General features: G+C 35.1%; 1 protein-coding gene across 1 annotated transcript in view; it reads right to left on the reverse strand.

The window, feature by feature from the left end:
- Positions 1 to 20,521, reverse strand: part of DNAH7 (dynein axonemal heavy chain 7) — a 243,288-nt gene that overhangs the window by 57,504 nt on the left and 165,263 nt on the right. The window contains exons 46-48 of the mRNA XM_081242420.1: positions 19,996 to 20,159; positions 9,678 to 9,832; positions 67 to 257 (exon numbers count right to left, since the gene is read on the reverse strand). Of these exons, the coding sequence (XP_081098546.1) occupies positions 67 to 257; positions 9,678 to 9,832; positions 19,996 to 20,159 (510 nt within the window). The remainder of the gene's footprint in view (positions 1 to 66; positions 258 to 9,677; positions 9,833 to 19,995; positions 20,160 to 20,521) is intronic.

A 20,521-nucleotide genomic window follows, 5' to 3' on the forward strand; every position in this document is an offset into this window, starting at 1 on the left:
CTCAGGAGGAAAATTCAGCCGTTAATTGTAAAATCTGGTAAAGAAACATTTATTTTAGATACTGGCCTTTACTGAAGTTTCAGGAAGATAATGAGGATTTCTTAGCTTGGTAGTAATATAGAAGCGGAAGTCTGGTGAATACTCAATGGTAGAGTCCCCAAGTCGGATACAGGTACTCCCACCCTGCTTAAAGGTCTGTTTTAGTAGAAGAGGTTCCAGGATTGGATCTAGTTCTTCTCCAACATTTTCTAGCAACACTGGAATAAAGTCAGAAAAATATTTCATGTTATTTTAAATATTGACTGTAAACCTTCAACCCTCCAAATTCTTTCAGCCTTCTAAATTGCTGCTGTTTCTAGTTATGCATAAAACTATTCTTGTCTTCTGAGTATAAAGAAATGATGCCATACCATCATTAAAAATTCCACAAATGACAAATGCTGGAGAGAGTGTGGAGGAAAGGGAACCCTCCTTGTAAATTGGTGCTGCAGCCACTATGGAGAACAGTATGGAGGTTCCTCAAAAAACTAAAAATATGGGCTTCCCTGGTGGCGCAGTGGTTGAGAGTCTGCCTGCCAATGCAGGGGACATGGGTTCGTGCCCCAGTCCGGGAAGATCCCACATGCTGCAGAGTGTCTGGGCCCGGGAGCCATGGCTGCTGAGCCTGTGCGTCCGGAGCCTGTGCTTCTCAACGGGAGAGGCCACAAGAGTGAGAGGCCCATGTACCGCAAAAAAAAAAAAAAAAAAAAACTAAAAATAGAGTTGCCATATGATCCTGTAATCCCACTCCTGGGCATATATCCAGAGAAAACTCTTATTTTGGAAAGACACATGCACCCCATTGTTCATTGCAGCACTATTTACAATAGCCAAGACATGGAAACAACCTAAATTGTCCATCAATAGATGAATGGGTAAAGATGTGGTACACATACACAATGAAATACTACTCAGCCATAAAATGTGAAATGCCATTTGCAGCAACATGGGTGGACCTAGAGATTATCATGCTAAATGAAGTAAGTCAGAAAGACAAATACCATATGATATCACTTATATGTGGAATCTAAAATATGACACAAATGAACTTATCTATGAAACAGAAAGACTCACAGACATAGAGAACAGACTTGTGGTTGCCAATGGGGAGGTGGGTGGGGGAGGGATGGGCTGGGAGTTTGGGATTAGCAGATGCAAACTGGTATATATAGAATGGATAAACAACAAGGTCCTACTGCATAGCACAGGGAACTATTATATTCAATATCCCGTGTTAAACCATAATGGAAAAGAACATGAAAAAGAATGTGTGTATAGATATATATCTGAATCACCCGGCTGTACAGCAGAAATTAATACAACCTTGTAAATCAACCATACTTCAATAAAATAAATTTTAAAAATAAATAAATAAAATAAAATGGGTAATTCCCAAAATAAGTAATTTAAAAAAGAAATGATGCCATAAAAATAAATGGATGTATGTGGAAAGGGCTTCATTGGTGGGTCTATCTGGTCATCCTGCCTGCTTCCATAGTCTTAGTCAGAGTGCTACTCAGGACTCCCCCTGGATCTGGGATTCACTATATGCCTAAGTATGATGGCAGTGAGGTATAACACACCAGAGAAAAAGCATTTCTAGTTGTAGTTATTTAAATGGTTATTATATTTTTTAATTACAAAAGTAACTCACACTTATTGTAGAACATGTGGAAAATATAGAGAAGAAATAAAGAAACGTTAAATTAATTAAACAAGGAGGCCATTAGACTGAGATGGCTGTAAGGTGTGGTAGCTTACATAAGTAAACCAAAATTTAAGCCTGTAAATGCCTCAAGGTTATGAAGTCAAATCTCGAAGGACAACCAATCACAAGCAGCCAAATAGGCTTTAAACTGTAGTCAATCAAATAGTTTCCTTTCTTTGCTTCCTTACTTTTTCTGTACAGTATACATCTTTCCCCAGCTCCTGATGGAGGGACGCTCCTTATCACTTTTGGTTTGGCACCACCTGGTTTAAATGGATTTTTGCTCAAACTCAAAATTTTTGATATGCCTCACTTTACCTTTCAACAGATGAAATTGAAAAACAACCTCTAGTCATATTTTCTTAATCTTTCCCTCCCCAAAATATTTTATATAATTTATTCATAGCATATATAACTTGATAGAAAAATGACATAAAACTACATATGAATTTAAATATTTTTCTTTTCAGTATTTTTTATTTATCTTTTTCTATACACAGTTGAGACTAAACAATATATCTAATTTCATATCCTAATTATTTTGCTTGACATTATAGCATAAATATTTTCCCATGTTACTAAAAAAAACAATAAACATGCTTTTAATTACTGCATAATAGTCTATAATATTAATGTTCTCTCATTTTTAACCAATACTCCATTATTAGATATTTGGATTACTTCCTGTTCTCAAGATTATAGGTAGCACTGTCTACAAAAACTTTGTGTTATACAGTATTTTCTTATGATAGCATTCTAGAAAGGGAATCCCAGATCAAAGATCAGTGACATTGCTAAGGTACTTGATACATTTGACAAATTGAAGTCTTACATTTTGGTGTTTGGGGTGCTACCATAGCCAAACTCGAATCATGGCATTTTGTAGGAGTCCTTCAAGGGACGGGATGTGCACTCTGGATGAGAAAGCAGCAGCTCAGGGCATTGGGATGACAGGTATTTGAATCTCTGTTGCAGCACTTCTTCCCACAGGTTATTCCTGACTAAATAAAGTCCTAAAATTGTCTTGTCAATTTTCTTCACTGCTGAGACTTTAACAAAAACATGTATGTCAGATAATTTTTAAATTCATTATAATTTTCTGCTTGAATAAAATGATTATTTTTCATGGGTAAATAATATGAGTGCATCATAGTATATTAAACACATTAATCTATTATTTAGATTGTTCCCATTTTTCCAACTGTTAATACTGCAGTGAACATCTTTTTGAATAAACCCCTGTGTTCATCTCTGATCACTTAACCAGGCTGGAGTCCTAGAAGTGCAATTAATGGTCAACAGTTACAAACATTTTAAAGGTTTTTTGTATTGCCAAATTACTTTCCTGAAAGGCTGTAGAGGTTTCAGAGTTGCAATAAGCACACACTCTGTTGTTTTTAAACCTGTTTTTATATAATATCACTGTACTTACAAACAGTAGGCACCATGTTGGCATTTTATTTTGTCATTATCCTCACAACTTTAAAAAGCATCACGGGACTTCCCTGGTGGTGCAGTGGTTAAGAATTCACCTGTCAATGCAGGAGACACGGGTTTGAGCCCTGGTCTGAGAAGATCCCACGTGCCGCGAAGCAACTAAGCCCGTGAGCCACAACTACTGAGCCTGCGCTCTAGAGCCCACGTGCACAGCTACTGAGCCCGTGTGCCATAACTACTGAAGCCCACGCACCTACAGCCAGTGCTCTGCAACAAGAGAAGCCACTGTAGTGAGAAGCCTGTGCACAGCAATGAAGAGTAGCCCCCACTCTCTGCAACTAGTGAAAGCCTGCACGTAGCAACGAAGATCCAACACAGCCAAAAATAAACAAATTAATTAATTAATTAATTTAAAAAACTATCAAATATTATTACCCCAGTTTTACCTGCAATGTGCCTAGGTAAACACAGGGGGTGCTAACAGTAAGGAGGTGAGAAAGGTTATTAGGGAACAATGGGCACCAACTGTCACAATGTGCTAATTTTTTAAACTTTATTTGTATTTTTTAATATTGTTGATATTCTCTCTTAAGTTTCTTTTATATAATGTTTCTTGGATTAAATTATAAATTTGTAGAGTCAAATCTATTATTCTTTTCCTTTTGTGTCTTTTCCTATTGTGTATTTTCTTAGAAAGTTCTTTCCCATCAAAGACAACTTATTTCCCTACGTTTTCTTTTAGCATTTATGTCTTCTCTTTTTTTCTTTCATATTTAACTCTTTAATTCATCTGGAGCACATTTTGGTGTAAGATGAGACTATGACTTGATATGTTTTTCCACAAAACCAATTTTGCAACACCATTTGCTGAATGACCCATCAATTTCCATTGTTTTATAACGCTTACCTTCTAATGCATTAAAGGCTTACATGTATCAATATTAGAGTTTATTCCAGAACAGTTAATTCCAAATTTATACTTCTTCTGAATTTTTATTGCCTCTGTACTTTCTTCTAGGCTAACTTTAGAAATAATAACTAGTATTATTTCTAAAACGTTTATTTCTGAAAGTGTTGATGTCTTCACAACATTTAGTTTTCCTATCAGTGAAAAAATGATGTCTTACTCAAGTCTTCTTTTTTGTGTGTGTGAAATTTTCTCATTTTTTTTCACTATGCATTGTTAAAGTCATTCTAAGTTTTTGTTTCAGATAGCTTTTCAGTTAATTCTTTTTGGCTTTCTAGATGAAATATATTATCTACAAATATGATAATATTGTTTCCTCTTTCCAAATATTACAGCACCCTCATTGAAAAGAACTTTCCTAATAATGTTAAACAATAATAGTGATAATAGATATCAATTTCATTTTTATTTTTACATGATCAGATTTTAAAATCTATTAATTTGCTAGAGTGTTATGGACTGAAATTCTGTGTATGAAATATTATAACATATAAGTTTTGTTTAATTGCCTCAACTTTTATTAACAATTTCTGCATAAAATCTAATATTTAAATTATTCTTTACTAAAAAAAAGGATATTATACAATTTTATCTCTTATTCTCCCTAAATTGTTTTAGTTTCACAAGGAATTAAGAATGTCTACATTAATATGTATAAATGTCTTTTTTCAAAGCTAAAATATACACTATAAAACTTAAGTATTACAGACTTGATTCTTTTCCCCCAAAGTGAAAATTTATTTCCTCACCAGTAGAATAAAGTCTTAAGCCTGTTAGGAAAGATTTCTATAGCATCCAGATTTCAAAGAAATATGTTCTCAGCATTGAATATTTACTGTATTATAAGCCTCGCTGGAAAAGCAAAAGTATTCTAAGCTTGAAAACAGAAAAAAACAAAACCAAAAAAACCCCAAAATCCATATATACATGAATTACCCAGAATGCTCTCCTTAATTTATTGACCCTAACTTTTGATTTCTTTCACTTTTAATTAAATCAAAGTATGTTTCATGTTAAAATACAGGAGAAAATTTATGAGACAGGCTTCTCTTCATATTTCTATCATCAAAGTTAACAGTATGCTGGTTTATGTAAAAATCTCCTTTCTCATTCCCAAAAGCCAGCCCATCACAGTATTTGCACACCTTGTGGGAAGCCAAGACTGGGAATCCAAACACATGGCTGCTAATGTCTTTGAGTAAGGCAGATCATCTTGCTCAAAGCAGTTGTTCTTAGCAGCAAAGAGAACCAAGTATTCTTTTCATATTTCTTTTGCATTTAGGACATTAACTGATATCAGTTTTCTAATTATGAATTATCTAAATTATCCTATGTTAGACTTCAAATTAATAGGAAAAAAATCTGCATAGTATGTTCAGCTGTGCAGCATATTGTGTTCAAAGTAGATCAATTACTGGGTACCCTCAAAGAGCTGGAGTTGAGAAACATTTATGTACACAATAATAGGGCAACCATAGAAATCTGTAAAAGCTTCAGTGTTGGCACTTCATTGGAGAGGTTGAGAGAGATGTCACAGAAAAAGGTGTTTGAGCCTCATCTTAAAGGGTGAAATTTAAAGTAATTCACCAAATGGATGGGAGAGCACAGACAAAAGCTAAGAGATGAGAAACAACCCCATGTTGTTATATGTACTGCCTGTCCCCGTGTACCCTGTACTCCCATCTAATCCTCACCCCACGTGTAATCTCTGTCTCTCTCTTTAAACCAATAAGCTCCAAGACAGCAGAGATCAAGTCTGTCTGTGCGTGCTCTGTTTTCAGTGGCACATGCTAGTTGCAAAATAAATATTTGTTACGTGAATGAATAATGAACAAAGAAATGAGCAAATGAAAGAAACACTGAGCCAGAAGGAGTTTTGCCTCCCTGATACCTTATATGCAAGGGGGGAAGAAAAGAAAGTTCTAGGAGATAAGATAAAAATAAGGAACGCTCAGATAATGCTGGGCTTTGCTCTAAATGCAGAGTTTTTTTCATGGAGTTAATGGAAAGCCATTAAAAGCTCCTCTATACAAGTTGATTTCTCTTTAAAAATTAAAAAAATATTCTTTTATTCTTCCAGTTTTATTGAGATGTGAACAAATTGCCTTATCAGCAATATTAACATGAATAACATCCTATGCACACCTTATCCATTGGTGTAGCTAATACAGATGTACCTCTCTTTTCTAGAACATTGGCTTTCAAACATTTTTTCTAAGCAGCAGGATACTTTTTTTCACAGAGGATTTTATCTTAAAACTCAATATAAACAACAAAAAAAGGGAGGCCTGCTCTGGTTGAAGCAGAGGTAGATGGGTGAAGCCGAAACCTCTGCCCTCTCTACCCAGGCTGCCTGCGAGGGATGAGAGATCAGAAGCCACTGTCCTGGAAGAGGTCAAAATCTAAAGAGAACTTCTTAAATGGAAGAGTCTTTAACTGCTTATGTTTTAAAACTGTAACAGTAGCTGATTCTTTTACTTGAAGGTTAAATATAAAAATAGTTACAAAATCTGCCATCTGTTTCTCTTTCTATCATAGATTTAAAACTTTTCACTTCTCTCTGATGATTAATGTTAGAAGGCATTGTGAATTATCATTATCCATTTTTAAAGTTATTTCATTCCAAACAGTAGGTTAAAGCAACTGACACAGTAAACAATGAACAAAGGCAGAAGACTTGGGGACTAGTTTTAAGACTCCCCTTAACTAGAGATACAGTCTTAGTTAAGCCATGTAACTAACATTCTCTGTCACCTTACCTTGTTAATAAAATGTAGTGGTTATTAGAACTACTATTGGATTTCAGATTTTTATGGCCACAACTCCAAGTAAGAAATACATTTTAAATCTTTATCAAGTACACACATATGCATAAAACTTCTAAAATTTCATGAAATAATGCATACCTTTACTCCATGCTATGCAGCTTTATATGTTCTATTCCATTGCGTTTCATTTAAAAACGCTGGTCATGACACATTATGTGGGTTCTCTCTCCCACAGTTGTGACCCATAATTTGAAAAACACTGGACAGATTGTATGGCCCTTTCCTCTCTAAAATGAGGCAATACTAACATCAATATATGTGACTATGATCACACAGATCTTCAAAATGTCAAGTACATGGTAGATGCTCAATTATTACTTGTTTTTACTGTGTCAAGGAAATTCTTTGAATACTTAAGTTAAATTAAGTAATTTTAATTGAAGTATTTAAGGTGCCAATCCCTTCAAGAAATTTTCCCTTATGTAGAACAGTATGGAGGTTCCTTAAAAAACTAAATATAGAACTACCATACCAACAGCAATCCCACTCCTGGGCATATATCTGAAAAAACATGTTTCAAAAAGGTATATGTACCCCAATGTTCATTGCAGCACTATTTATAATAGCCAAGACATGGAAGTGACCTAAATGTCTATCAACAGAGGAAGAGATAAAGATGATGTGGTACATATATAAAATAGAATATTACTCAGCCGTAAAAAAGAATGAAATAATGTCATTTGCAGCAATATGGATACCTAGAGATTATCATACTAAGTGAAGAAAGTCAGACAGAGAAAGACAAATATCATAAGATATCACTTATACATGTAATCTAACAAAATATGATACAAATGAACTTTTTTACAAAACAGAAACAGACTCACAGACATACAAAATAACCTTATGGTTACCAAAGGGGAAATGTGAGGAGAAGTGATAAATTTGGAGATTGGGATTAATATATACACACTACTATATATAAAATAGATAACTAACTGTAGCACAGGGAACTCTACTCAATATTCTGTAATAACCTATATGGGAAGAGAATCAGAAAAAGAATGGATGTATGTATATGAATAACTGATTCACTTTGCTGTACATCTGACACTAACACAACATTGTAAATCAACTATACGTCAATAAAAAAAAAATCTTCCCTGATTGCTCTAAATATTCATAGCTCACCATCTGTGTCTTTCTTATTATACAAAATAATTATGTATGATTCTAATATAATTAAGAGGTAATAAAAAAGAGATAATATACATAAACCACATAGTAAATCCCCCAACAAAAAATATAAATTGAGCTTATCAGACACTGTCATAAGTACCCAAATTACAGTAACTTATTTCTTCCTCACACTATATGGTCAAAGTATAAATGGGGAAACTGAGTCTCAGAAAGATCACTGCAACCAAGTACTAAGTAACAGAGGCAGGTACTCTGATTCCAGAAGTGCACAGTGGTCCTAAGAAGGGTTAGTGAAGTATGTCTGCTTTCTATTTTTATAACAGTTACATATATTGTCTGATCCTGCCCATTTAACAAGAAAGATATTTGATAGTAGAGAGCAGGTTGTCCGTTTTTTGGTAACTCCATGTCATTATACTATATTCCAAGAATACCAGTTGGATGAATGAAATACTATTTGTGTGTCTGTGTGTCCATATATATAAACACAACATTTTGTAGGTAGACATAGTTTTTTTCATTTCATGCTCACCTAAACCAAGCCTAATATTGTAATTAATATTTTAAAGGCTAACTCATTATGAATATGCAAAAATAAACTGTCTGTAAGTCTATTTGGTATATCTCTTTTGATTCTTCCATGTAACACTCGTTCTATTAGCAACTGGGATTTGCCAAACTTGTCCTGGGGCTAAATATCCTTTCATAATGTTGGCAATTTACTTGGTTAAGTAAATAGCCAAAATTTGATAGGTAACATGAATTTAAAATGTGACTAATAAGCCCAACATACTCAAATCATAAGCATTTTGGTTTTTCTTTTGACAAATATGACCTGTGCATAGAGCTTCACTGAAAAATTCTCGTCATGTTCTTAATCTCTCCATTGTAAATGGCAGGTAATAGTCAGCCACGTAAAACGTGCACTCACTTCTCTGCCACTTTTGTAGGATAAGTCGAGAGAAGAACAAAGAGATAGTTGGACTAATATTGTGTTAAAATACTTTTGGCGGGCTTTCCTAGTGGCACAGTGGTTGAGAGTCTGCCTGCCGATGCAGGGGACACGGGTTTTTGCGCGGGTCCAGGAAGATCCCACATACTGTGGAGCGGCTGGGCCCGTGAGCCATGGCCACTGACCCTGCGTGTCCGGAGCCTGTGCTCCACAACGGGAGGGGCCACAACAGTGAGAGGCCCATGTATCGCAGAAAAAAAAATACTTTTGGCATATCAAGTGGCCCTTTTAATTGCAGAAGTGGAGCTATAATGAGAACTAAAGAATGGCAAACAACAGACAAAAATTAAAACAGCTAAATTAGAAGATGTATCCCAAATGAATCTTGAGACAAAGAAAGCATCCTAACCTGTTAGAACTATAATCTCTAAAGTTCTCACTTGATTCATTACCAATAAATAATGAAAGATATTAACAAAGTAATCATTTAAGATGAGTCTGACACAAATATCTTCAAAAGAAAAAAAAAAAGCCCTACATCATTTTGGGTTAACTGTGCCCTCTCCAGGCAATTCTGTAATGTATGCTTGTTATTCAAGTACATACCCGGGGTGCCAAACTGGATGCAATTTTCCAGAGTCCTGGCATAGTCAGGGTCACTTAATTTAATTAGGTGAAGACTATTGGTTTTTTCCATGTTCTTGATCCATTTATTAGCCTGACCTTGAGGATCTATCATCAGAGGCCACCTTCTTGCATTCCTGAAAGGGAAAGAAAGACAATGCTGGTCAAGCCATGATCTGTCTCTATGCTATTTGAGAGGCATGCATCACTTTCTTTCAGTTTAAACTTTATAGTATTATTTTACTTTTTAGCTTGTTTTGAGAAACTGTGTTCTTGAAGCAGAGACATTTAAATTGAGAAGGCTACTAGAACGGCAACTACAAAAGCCATCTGGCAAACTTAACACAAGTTCTTTTACTCCTTTTGGAAAATTACAATTCTCTCAATGTTAAATTATATTTTTGAAAATGTTTGCTGCTCTTGCTAATTAGTCACAATGATAACCATCAAGAGTACTAGAAATCAGGAAACTCCAATTCTTCACTAGGCCCTGCCATTAATTACTTCTGTGACCTTGGGCAAGCCACTTCATTTCCTCAACTTCTATCTGCTGTCATTTGCACAAGAGGTAAAGAGAAAGGATGGAGACATCACATCTCTTTTTGAAATCTACACCATTAAAAATACAGTGGTCTAAAAAAAACGGTGAGAAGCAAAATTTTATATCATCTAATCTTCATAATAGCCATTGATCCTTAAGTGTTAACATAATTGTTGACCCAGTAATTGTTTCAAACAGCTGTATATTTAATGTCACATATGTAGTTCACTACATACTTGCCTAGAGATTGCGAGCTTCTTATGAACAGAAATATATTTTATGAAAGTCAGGGTTTTTGCACAATGAGGGAGCTCATACTTATTACTTTATTCTCACTCACATCTCCCTTTTAGGATAAGAACAAGAGCAGTGAACCACCACAAGGTGCCCGGTTTACTGCCCAGGTGTTTTTGGGTCACAAAGAATTAACCAGTATCTGCCATCATGACATGGTATCCAACCACAGAGCTTTCTATCTGCTGTGAAATGTAATCAGCATTAAGATCACTGTTCTCTTTCTTCCTCTCAGAAGTTTCAGTAAACACAAGTCATAATTTTGGCCAGTTTCCTAAAGATACTGTCATACTCTTCCAAAAGTGAGCACAGCAAATTCATGCTGAGCATCAGAAGAACAGGAAGAGAAAATAAAAGGTGACTGGGGCAAAAAAAAAAAAAAAAACTGGGGATGAATCAGGATAATCTATTCGATTCCATCTCATTACAACACAAATTTAGTATTTCATCCGATCATTTGTCCCAAACGAAAGGAACCACAGTCCTCCAATATAAGCATTATATAATGTATTAGTGAGCTTGGGCTGCCATAAGAAACCACCACAGACTGTCAAACAGCAGAAATTTGTCTTCTAACAATTCTGGAGGCTGGAAGTTCAATATCAAGGTGCTGGCAGAGGTCTCCCTCCTTGGCTTGCAGAAAACACAGCCCTCTTGTGGCCTCAAGTGCCCTTTGCTCTGTACGCACATCCCTAGTGTCGCTTCCTTTTCTTACAAGGACACCAGTCCTACTGGATGAGGGCTCTACCCTTATGACCTCATTTAACCTTAATTACCTCCTTGAGGCCCTGTCTCCAGATATAATCACACAGTGGGTTACATCTTCAACATATGATTTTGTAGGGGGTGGGGGGACAGAATTCATTTTATAATATTAATTATATTTAAGAAGAAACGAGACCAAAAGAGTAGTTGCAAACAACTAATAAAAAGGGAACCATATCCATAAGAAACTAAAAGAAGTAAGAGGGAAATTAGAAACAAAACTTATATGTAAAAGTTGCATTCTGTTACATTTTAGAAATATTTTTAAGGTTGGAGGATTATGTGAGCTTTAGACAGCATTTATGCTTCCCTAAAGAAACTGAAATGACTCACTCTTCTTTCTGTTGCTTCCACATTTTTTTTAGCCACAATACCCCTGTTCATGCTGTTTCTTTGTACAAAATGCACTTCTCCCCCATCCTTTCATGTTCAAGTACTACTCACATTTCAATGTCAACTCAAATGCTATGCAGTCCACAAAGCCTGTCTTGATCTCTTTTCTCACTGAACTTCTTTAGCCATTCATCCATATTACATTTATGGTACTTTCATATACTGATAATATTCTATTATGGTAATTCTATAATTTATTAGTTGCATCACCCAACTAAATTGTATATTCTTTGAGGGACGGGTCCATGCTGATTCTTCTTTTTCCTCTTTTCCTAGATCAAATAAAGCTTGCATATGATGATCCACTGAAGTAGGAACAGCAAAAAGAACATCTGACAAACACCATACAAGTTAACTCATTCTAAAAATGGATATTTTATAAGAGATTATCCCCACATGGAGAAGACTGGTCGAAAGAACACCATCTCAAAATTAGAGGAAAGGACTTCTGGTGTTGACCAAACTGGGTAAAATCCACTATAGCCTACCTCTGTCACTGATTACAATGAAAATTTTAGGATAAAATACAAAAATCAACTACTTGCAGATTCTAAAAAGTAAGTAATAAGAAGTGAATGGGGAAAAAGTTAAAACTTGAATACTGACCAATAAGCAGGTGGTGACTTTCTTGTGTGTGTGCATGTGTGTGTTTTCTCCTTATCTTCTGGCTTGGTCTGAGAACAGGCCTAATGGGGGGAACTGTGAAGCAGGCACAGGTAGCAAAAACTCAAAGTAGAAGATGGAGAAAATGATCATGTGTGAGCCAGAGAGTGGGGGTGGGGGGAATCTCTCTGTTCTCTCTTCTGTCCCTACCCGCAGGTCAACCCAGCCACAGAACTATATTACCATGGCGGAGCAGTGGTAATTCAGTCACCTAAAACACTGAGTGAAAATCCATCTCTCCGGATAGAAGAGCTGGGAAAAGGGGCCTCTGTTGTGCATAGAGTCTGAGGGGAGTCATAATCTGCTCAGGCTGCTATAACAGGATTCAGTCCAAAATTACTTGATACACAAAGAACCAGAATGTGACTAATTCTTAAAGAAAAAGTAAGATGTTAGATTTACTAGAAAAATACCTTTAAAGCAGTTATTATAACAACTCTTTATTCGGTAACGGTGAATATTTTTTGAAATAAATGGAAAGAGAGGTGTTATCAACAGAGAAATAGAAAGTTTAACAAGAACCAAATGAAAATTTTAGAACTGAAAAATATGATACCTGAAATAAAAACTTCACTGTAAGGACTCAACAACAGAAAGGAGACAACAGAGGAAACAATCGGTGAACTTGATGACCCGTGAAAAAAATAATCCAATTTGAATAATAAAGAGAAAAAAGACTGGAAAAAAAAGGAACAGGGTCTCAAAGACCTGTGAGAAAATATTAAAAGGTTTAACATTCATGTCACTGGGGCCCAGAAAGAAGGAGAAAGAGATTGGTGTAGAAAAGATATTTGAAAAAATGGTTGAAACTTTCCCAAATTCAGTGAAACACATAAATTTACAGCTTCACAAAACTCAATCCTTAAAAAGGAGAAAACAAAAAAACAAAAAAACAAAAAACCCACACCCACCCTCATTATAATCAAACTGCTGAAAACCAAAGAAAAAAAATTTTTTTTTTCGGTACACGGGCCTCTCACTGTTGCAGCCTCTCCCATTGCAGAGTGCAGGCTCAGCGACCATGGCTCACAGGCCTAGCCGCTCCACGGCATGTGGGATCTTCCCGGACCGGGGCACGAACCTGTGTCCCCTGCGTCGGCAGGCAGACTCTCAACCACTGCGCCACCAGGGAAACCCAGAAAAAATATTTTGAAAAAGCAGCAGAGAAAAATGATATATTACATTTGGATGAAAATTATTCAAAAGGCTGCAGATTTTACATCAGAAATCATGGAGCCAGAACAGAGTAGAAATGTCAACCCAGAATTCTACGTCCACCAAACATATCCTTCAAGAATAAAGGCAAAATAAAAAATATTCTCAAATGAAGGAAACTAAAAAATTATTTGCCAGCAAATCTGCTCTAAACAGATGCTAAAGTTCTTCACCCTTAAGGGAAATGATGCCACAGTGAACTTTAGAAATAAAAGAAGATCAAAACATGATAAATATAATAGGCTATTTCCCCCCTCTTAAGTTCTTTAAAGTATACATAAATTCTAAGACAAAATATTAACATTATGTGTCTGGGGGGCAGAGTTTCAATGTATGCAGACATAATATATATGACTATGATAATATAATCAGGGGAGGGTATAGGGGACTAGCATGGTTACAAGTCTTCTACATTTTAACTGAAGTGGTAAACTATCTCTAGGTAGATTGTGAAAAATTGTACTAAAAGATAATGCAAAGTATTATAGTAAAAAATAGATAAATTAAAGTGTGATACTAAAAATGGTGGATTATTCAAATAATCTAAAAGAATAAGAAATGAGCAACAGGGCAACAAAAACCAAATGTAAAAACAGAAAAATAATAAAATGTCAGATCTAATTTCAATGATATCAACCATATCCATTATAAAGTTGTCTAAATTTACTAATTGAAGGAGAGAGATCATCAGACTAGAAAAATACAAGGTCAAACTGTATGCTATCCACAAGGTACCCACTTCAAATATAACAACATATTTATATTAAAAGTAAAATGATGGTAAAAGATACCATGCAAATACTAATCAAAAGAAAGCTGGACTGGCTATAGTAATATCAGAAAAAAGGAGGCTGCAGAACAAGAAAAATTATCAAGGATAAAGAGGGATAATACATAATGATAAAAGGGTCAGTTCATCAATAATACATGACAATCTTAAATGTGTATGCATCCAACAAGTGAGCTCCAAAATACAGGAAGCTAAAACTGATAGAAATGAAGAAACAAGTAGGTGGAATATTAGCAAGGATATGAAAGATATGAACAACACTCTCAAACAACTCAACCTGGCATTTAAAGAAGTCTCCATCCCATAATATTTCAATTGCACAGGGAACATTCACATAGACCATATTTATTCTATAAAACAAATTGTAATAAATTCAAAGCACCTGGAATCAGATAATGTATGCTCTCTGAACATAATGGAATTGTTAAAAATTAAAAAACAAATAATAAAAAGAAAGCTTAAAAATTCTCAAGTATCTGGAAATTAAACAATACATTTTTAAAATAACCTATGGTTCAAAAAAGAAAAAGTTTTAAGAGAAATCAGAAAATATTTTAAAGGAAATGAAAGTAAAAATACACCATATCAAAATTTGTGCTATGCAGCTAAAGCAGTACTTAATGGAAAATATATAGCATTAAAATGCATAGATTAGAAAAGAAAAAAAATCTAAAATCAGTAGCTTAAGCTTCCCTCTTATATCAGAAAAAGAAGAGCAATTTAGGTCAAAAGCAAGCAAAAGAAAAGAAACAGTAAATATTAAATGAGAAATCAATGAAATTGAAAACCAACAAACCAAACAAAACAAAAACCAAAAAAATAAAAAAGGAGAAAAGCAATAAAAGGCTTGTTCTTAGATAGGATCTACAAAATTTATCAAACTCTAGCTAAACAAAGAAAGTACAAATTACCAATATAAGGAATGATAGAGAAAATTATCACAGACCCTGCAGACATTAATAGGATGTTAAGGGAATGTTACAAACAACCCTATGTCCATAAATTTGGCAACTTAGCTGAAATGGACCAATTTCTTGAAAGACAGAAACTACCAAAACTCACTTGAGAATAAATAGTTAACTTGAATGTCCTATAAGTATTTAAAAATTGAACTCATAGATAAGATCTTCTAACAAAGATCAAAGAAGATCTAAATAAATGGAGAGATATACTGTGTTTATGGATTAGAAGACTTACTAAGTTGTCAATTCTTCCCAAATTTTGATCTATAGATTCTGCAGTCCCTATTGAAATCTCAGCAAAATCTTCTGTAGATATTCTAAAATTTATATTGAGAAGTAAAAACTAGACAAAACAATTTTGAAAAAGAAGAAAAAAGTTGGAAGAGAGATACTGTTCAATACCCAGTTAACAACTGCGTCAAATTAATTTTCTTCAAACAACACCCTCAAGATAATATCTTTTTTGGGCTTCCCTGGTGGCGCAGTGGTTGAGAGTCCGCCTGCAGATGCAGGGGACACGGGTTCATGCCCCGGTCCGGGAAGATCCCACATGCTGCGGAGTGGCTGGGCCCGTGAGCCGTGGCTGCTGAGCCTGAGTGTCCGGAGCCTGTGCTCCGCAGCGGGAGAAGCCACAACAGTGAGAGGCCCGCGTACCGCAAAAAAAAAAAAAAAAAAAAAAAAAGATAATATCTTTTTGATTCAAAAACAGGACAATGTTGTGGCCTAAGTCTACAATGTTTGCTTTTGAAGATCAGAGCTCCCATAGTTTCTCAAATGGAAACTGAATTATTATAGCACCCAGCACTCCAAGTTTTGATAGTGCTTGTTCTTTTGCTATTATCTAGAGAGGATAAATATTTGGTGCTCTTGTATTTTTGAAAAATACAGACTTCTAACATGATAATACATGTTCACTGTAGTCTGCATGGAAGGATGGAATTTGGATATATAGCAGTGGAGCATTTCAAAGAGTTCTGGTATTTTCCTCTTTACACACACACACACACACACACACACACAGATAAAAACAGACAAAGAAAGGTGGGTGTTCCTCTCAGTTATTACTGTTGCTGAAATAAACCTGATTTATCTGACTCCTATAAAAATGAAAACTTAAAATACTTTTTAAAAGCAGAGTTATATTAGATATAGGTCTGATCTACTTACCAAGTTGTTAAACAATCCCAATACTTTCCCTGTGAAATGTTTAGATAGAATCCAATTACATTTAATGTTATCACTAGCCCTTGAAATTCTGATTAGCTAAGGAAACTTCAAGTGTCAGTAGCTCCAAAAGTTAATTATGTTCTAACTTGTCCAAATTTTACATATTCTTCCAGTTCCCTAAATTACTGACTCTTCCCTCAGCTGAGATAGTACGTGAAAAGCATTTAGCACAGGCTCAGGTCCTTAGTAAGTGCTCCATATTAGGTATTATCATTATCAAGTAAGTATCTCTGGGGAAGGAAGAACACACTAACAAATAAGTAAGATACTTATCTGATACTTCAAAATGATCACCTTAACCTATTTACTGAAACCTCTCAGTATAAGATTACCAAAATCTTTGAAAAAAAAAGCCAAGAATGAAAAATGTTAATATTTCCTACTTAGTAAAAAAGCCAAGGGCTTCCCTGGTGGCGCAGTGGTTGAGAGTCCGCCTGCCGATGCAGGGGACACGGGTTCGTGCCCCGGTCCGGGAGGATCCCACATGCTGCTGAGCGGCTGGGCCCGTGAGCCATGGCCGCTGAGCCTGCGCGTCCGGAGCCTGTGCTCCGCAGTGGGAGAGGCCACAACAGTGAGAGGCCCGCGTACTACAAAAAAAAAAAAAAAAAAAAAAGCCAAGAATGAAAAATGTTAATATTTCCTACTTAGTAAAAAAGCCAAGAATGAAAAATGTTAATATTTCCTACTTAGTAAGGTTGCTACCATAACTTCTTGCTAATGCTTCAACACTTTTACAAACAAATAGCAAACACTTAGGGGTTATGGCTCATTAAAACCATTTTCTACTTCAATCTCTCCTGAAATGGAAGTTCATTTTGAAAAAGATCACTGAAAGATATGGAATCTTAAAAGCAGAAACATTCATCAACAGTTCCAGTATTATTGAAATATGACTGGACCCAAAAGAAAGGGTACATTTATTTGCTAGAAAATAAGAAGTATATCAGCCTCCGCTGGATAAATGGAGTTACAGGAATAGGTTATAGATGTCCTCCTAGGTAGAACAAAAGTATATAAATTGCAAATCAAAACAATAAAGGCATAACTACTACTATGTGGGACATGACCAAATATATTCACAATTGTTTGGGAAGATCAAAGCTTTTTTTTCTGAGAGGGAAACAATAGCAACAACAACAACAACAACAAAATTGGACTATTATTTTAGCTGAAGTTAATTGGCCCAGCTGGACAAAAGTAAAAGGTGGACTTCTTTCTTTTTCTATTGGAAATTTTAAAATAAAATTTTATTATCATTAATTATTATTATTTGTACAATATTATATTTTGACTTCTACAGCACCCCCACCACCAAAGGTTTAGTTTCCATTCATTACCAGATCTTTGATCCCCTTTACCCATTTCACCCTCCCCCCACACCCCCATCCCCTCCCCTCTGGTAACTACTACTCTGCTCTCTGTATCTATATGTTTGCTTTGTTTTGTTTATTATTTATCTATTTATTTAATATTTCACATTGGAGCGAAATCATACAGTATTTGTCTTTTTCCATCTGACTTATTTCACTTAGCATAATACCCTCAAGGTCCATCCATATTGTTACGAGTGGCAAGATTTCATTTTTTTTATGTCTGAGTAGTATTGCATCTTACATATACACCACATCTTTAGCCCTTCATCTGTTGAGAGACATTTGGGTTACTTCCATATTGTTGGATAGTATAAATAATGTTGTGATGAACATAGGGATGCACATATCTTTTCTAATCAGTGTTTTTGTTTTCTTCAGATAAATACCCAGAAGTGGAATGGCTGGATCATATGGTAGTTCTCTTCTTAATTTTTTGAGGAATCTCCATACTGTTCTCCATAGTGGCTGTACCAATGTACATTCCCACCAACAATATATGAGGCTTCCAAAAGATAGACTTCTAAACTTTTAGAAACTTCCCATATTGTCAATGTCTAATGTGTATTCTCACATTAAACGTCTACGCAAACTGTTTGCCACCTACTTGTTAAGTATTTAAAAAACGAACTAGCTGCCATCCTATACTTCTTAAAAGGCACTTAAACATCTGTTTTAGTTGCAAACTAATGCACATATTTACCATTTATCTAGATTCTATAATTTTTCTCCTGGATTAATTTAGATTATCAGACCAAGAGTACACTGTGCTTAATTTTAGTCCACCGAAGAAAAGCTTGATAATCTCTTCTCCAAATCAACAAAATAATTAAATGTAAGTTTAGTTCCTGGGAAAGTTTGTTTTTCTGAGTATGATTTGCTTGATTGAAAAATGAGAACTGTGTGACACAGCTTTTCTTTTTTACCTTTGTTTTTGCAAAGCTGTGAGCTTAATTCAGGACCCAACTGCAAGGATTAGCTTGTCTCAAGTACCTAATAGTAACTACTTCTTTAATATCCCTAGGTGGTCTTAACAGATTTTATCCTATTTTATGTTATATTCAAACTGCACATGCTTCAAATCCTTTTAGAATAGTTCAGTAAATAAATGCTATAGAAATCCATATGTCAGGATCATTTGCTGAGCAGTAAAGAAATTTGTTCACCAGAATTTTAATTTGTAGAATAATTTTCATAAATATTACAAACAAAAAAATTAATAATAACTGGTTTTTACACATAGTGGTTAATTCTATTTTAAAAAATTTACATGCCTCAACCATTTTTACTTTAAGTACCGTCATATCAATTACTTTTTCAGTAGTAAAGTAACAACTACTCAAAATAGTGATGTAACACAGAACTGAACGTTTCCTGATGGTTTCCCTGTGCTATTTCTAACATGTTAAAACCTCCAAAAAGATTGGCCCAGTGATAGAAGGCCCATAGTAATGTGACCTTGAAAATAACACAATCAATGATCATCCTCACACTAGGACAGAGTGAAGTCCTTGGCTTCTAGGAGGCAACACCTTGAGGAAAGGTAAGGCTGGATGAGCCTCCAGTATCCTCACGGCCCAACCTCCATGGGATTTATCTACTAACCAGGAGATTCCAGGAATAGCACCACTCTTTTAAAAGCCCCAATCAGCCCAGGACCCAGAAATGTATCCATATCATTTAAGGTGGTCGCACACCCAGCAGGGAATAAGACATCACCAACACAAACCTACCCCTGCATGTTTCACTAACCTATAATAACAAAACCCTGTGTTTTATGGGAATAAAAAATTTGGACTTCACTTACTTATGGCAGGGTTTTGTTCTATTTGCTAAAAATTGATTAAAAATTAAGCAAAAATCATCTGGGGTTTTTAGTTTGTTTGCTACTGTCTCCAATGCTCAACTACTCTGACATTAATTGGAGAAGGAAGTGATTATCCATATTTAATTTAGCTAATTAGTTAAGTAAAACGTTTTTCAATACTATAAAAGCTTACTAGCTGTGTTAAAAAGGTACACAGATAAATAAAGAAAAGACTGACTGATAGAGATCATTTGTGAGAAATATTTTCCTTACGTTATTATGATCCCGTTATCAATAGAAAATGAATCAGAAGGTAATCCAGCAATATTCCAGGCTCGAATTGTCACTGCTTCTCCCAGAATACTCATAAGGGAATAATCGTCGGAGCAGGGGATATCTCTTCCTTTGCACAAATTTGTCCACTCCTTGATTTGGTTCTTTAAGACATACACAGAAAGATAGAAAAATGATGTTGGAGGTTACCAAATGAATACCTTGTAAACTCCTCAACTATGCTCTGAGTCTACAAAGTATCGATGAAACTCTACCTCAAAAATGATTTGTGTGCATCCTATTTTTCAAAATAAAATCGTAATTTAGAAGCTCTACTATGTATTCAAATGAAAATTATATATAATGTTAAGATAAAATTTAGATAGATCACTTAGAAATCAGAACTTTGTACCTGGAAAAAATAATTGCCAATTATGATTCCAAAGCTTCTGTTGACAAAATACATGGAGATCAACATGTTTTTCTACACTTTTTTTTTTTTTTTTTTGCGGTACGTGGGCCTCTC

The sequence above is a fragment of the Mesoplodon bidens genome (genome assembly GCF_964165515.1).
Source record: "Mesoplodon bidens genome assembly, chromosome: 8".
Lineage (NCBI taxonomy): Eukaryota > Metazoa > Chordata > Mammalia > Artiodactyla > Ziphiidae > Mesoplodon > Mesoplodon bidens.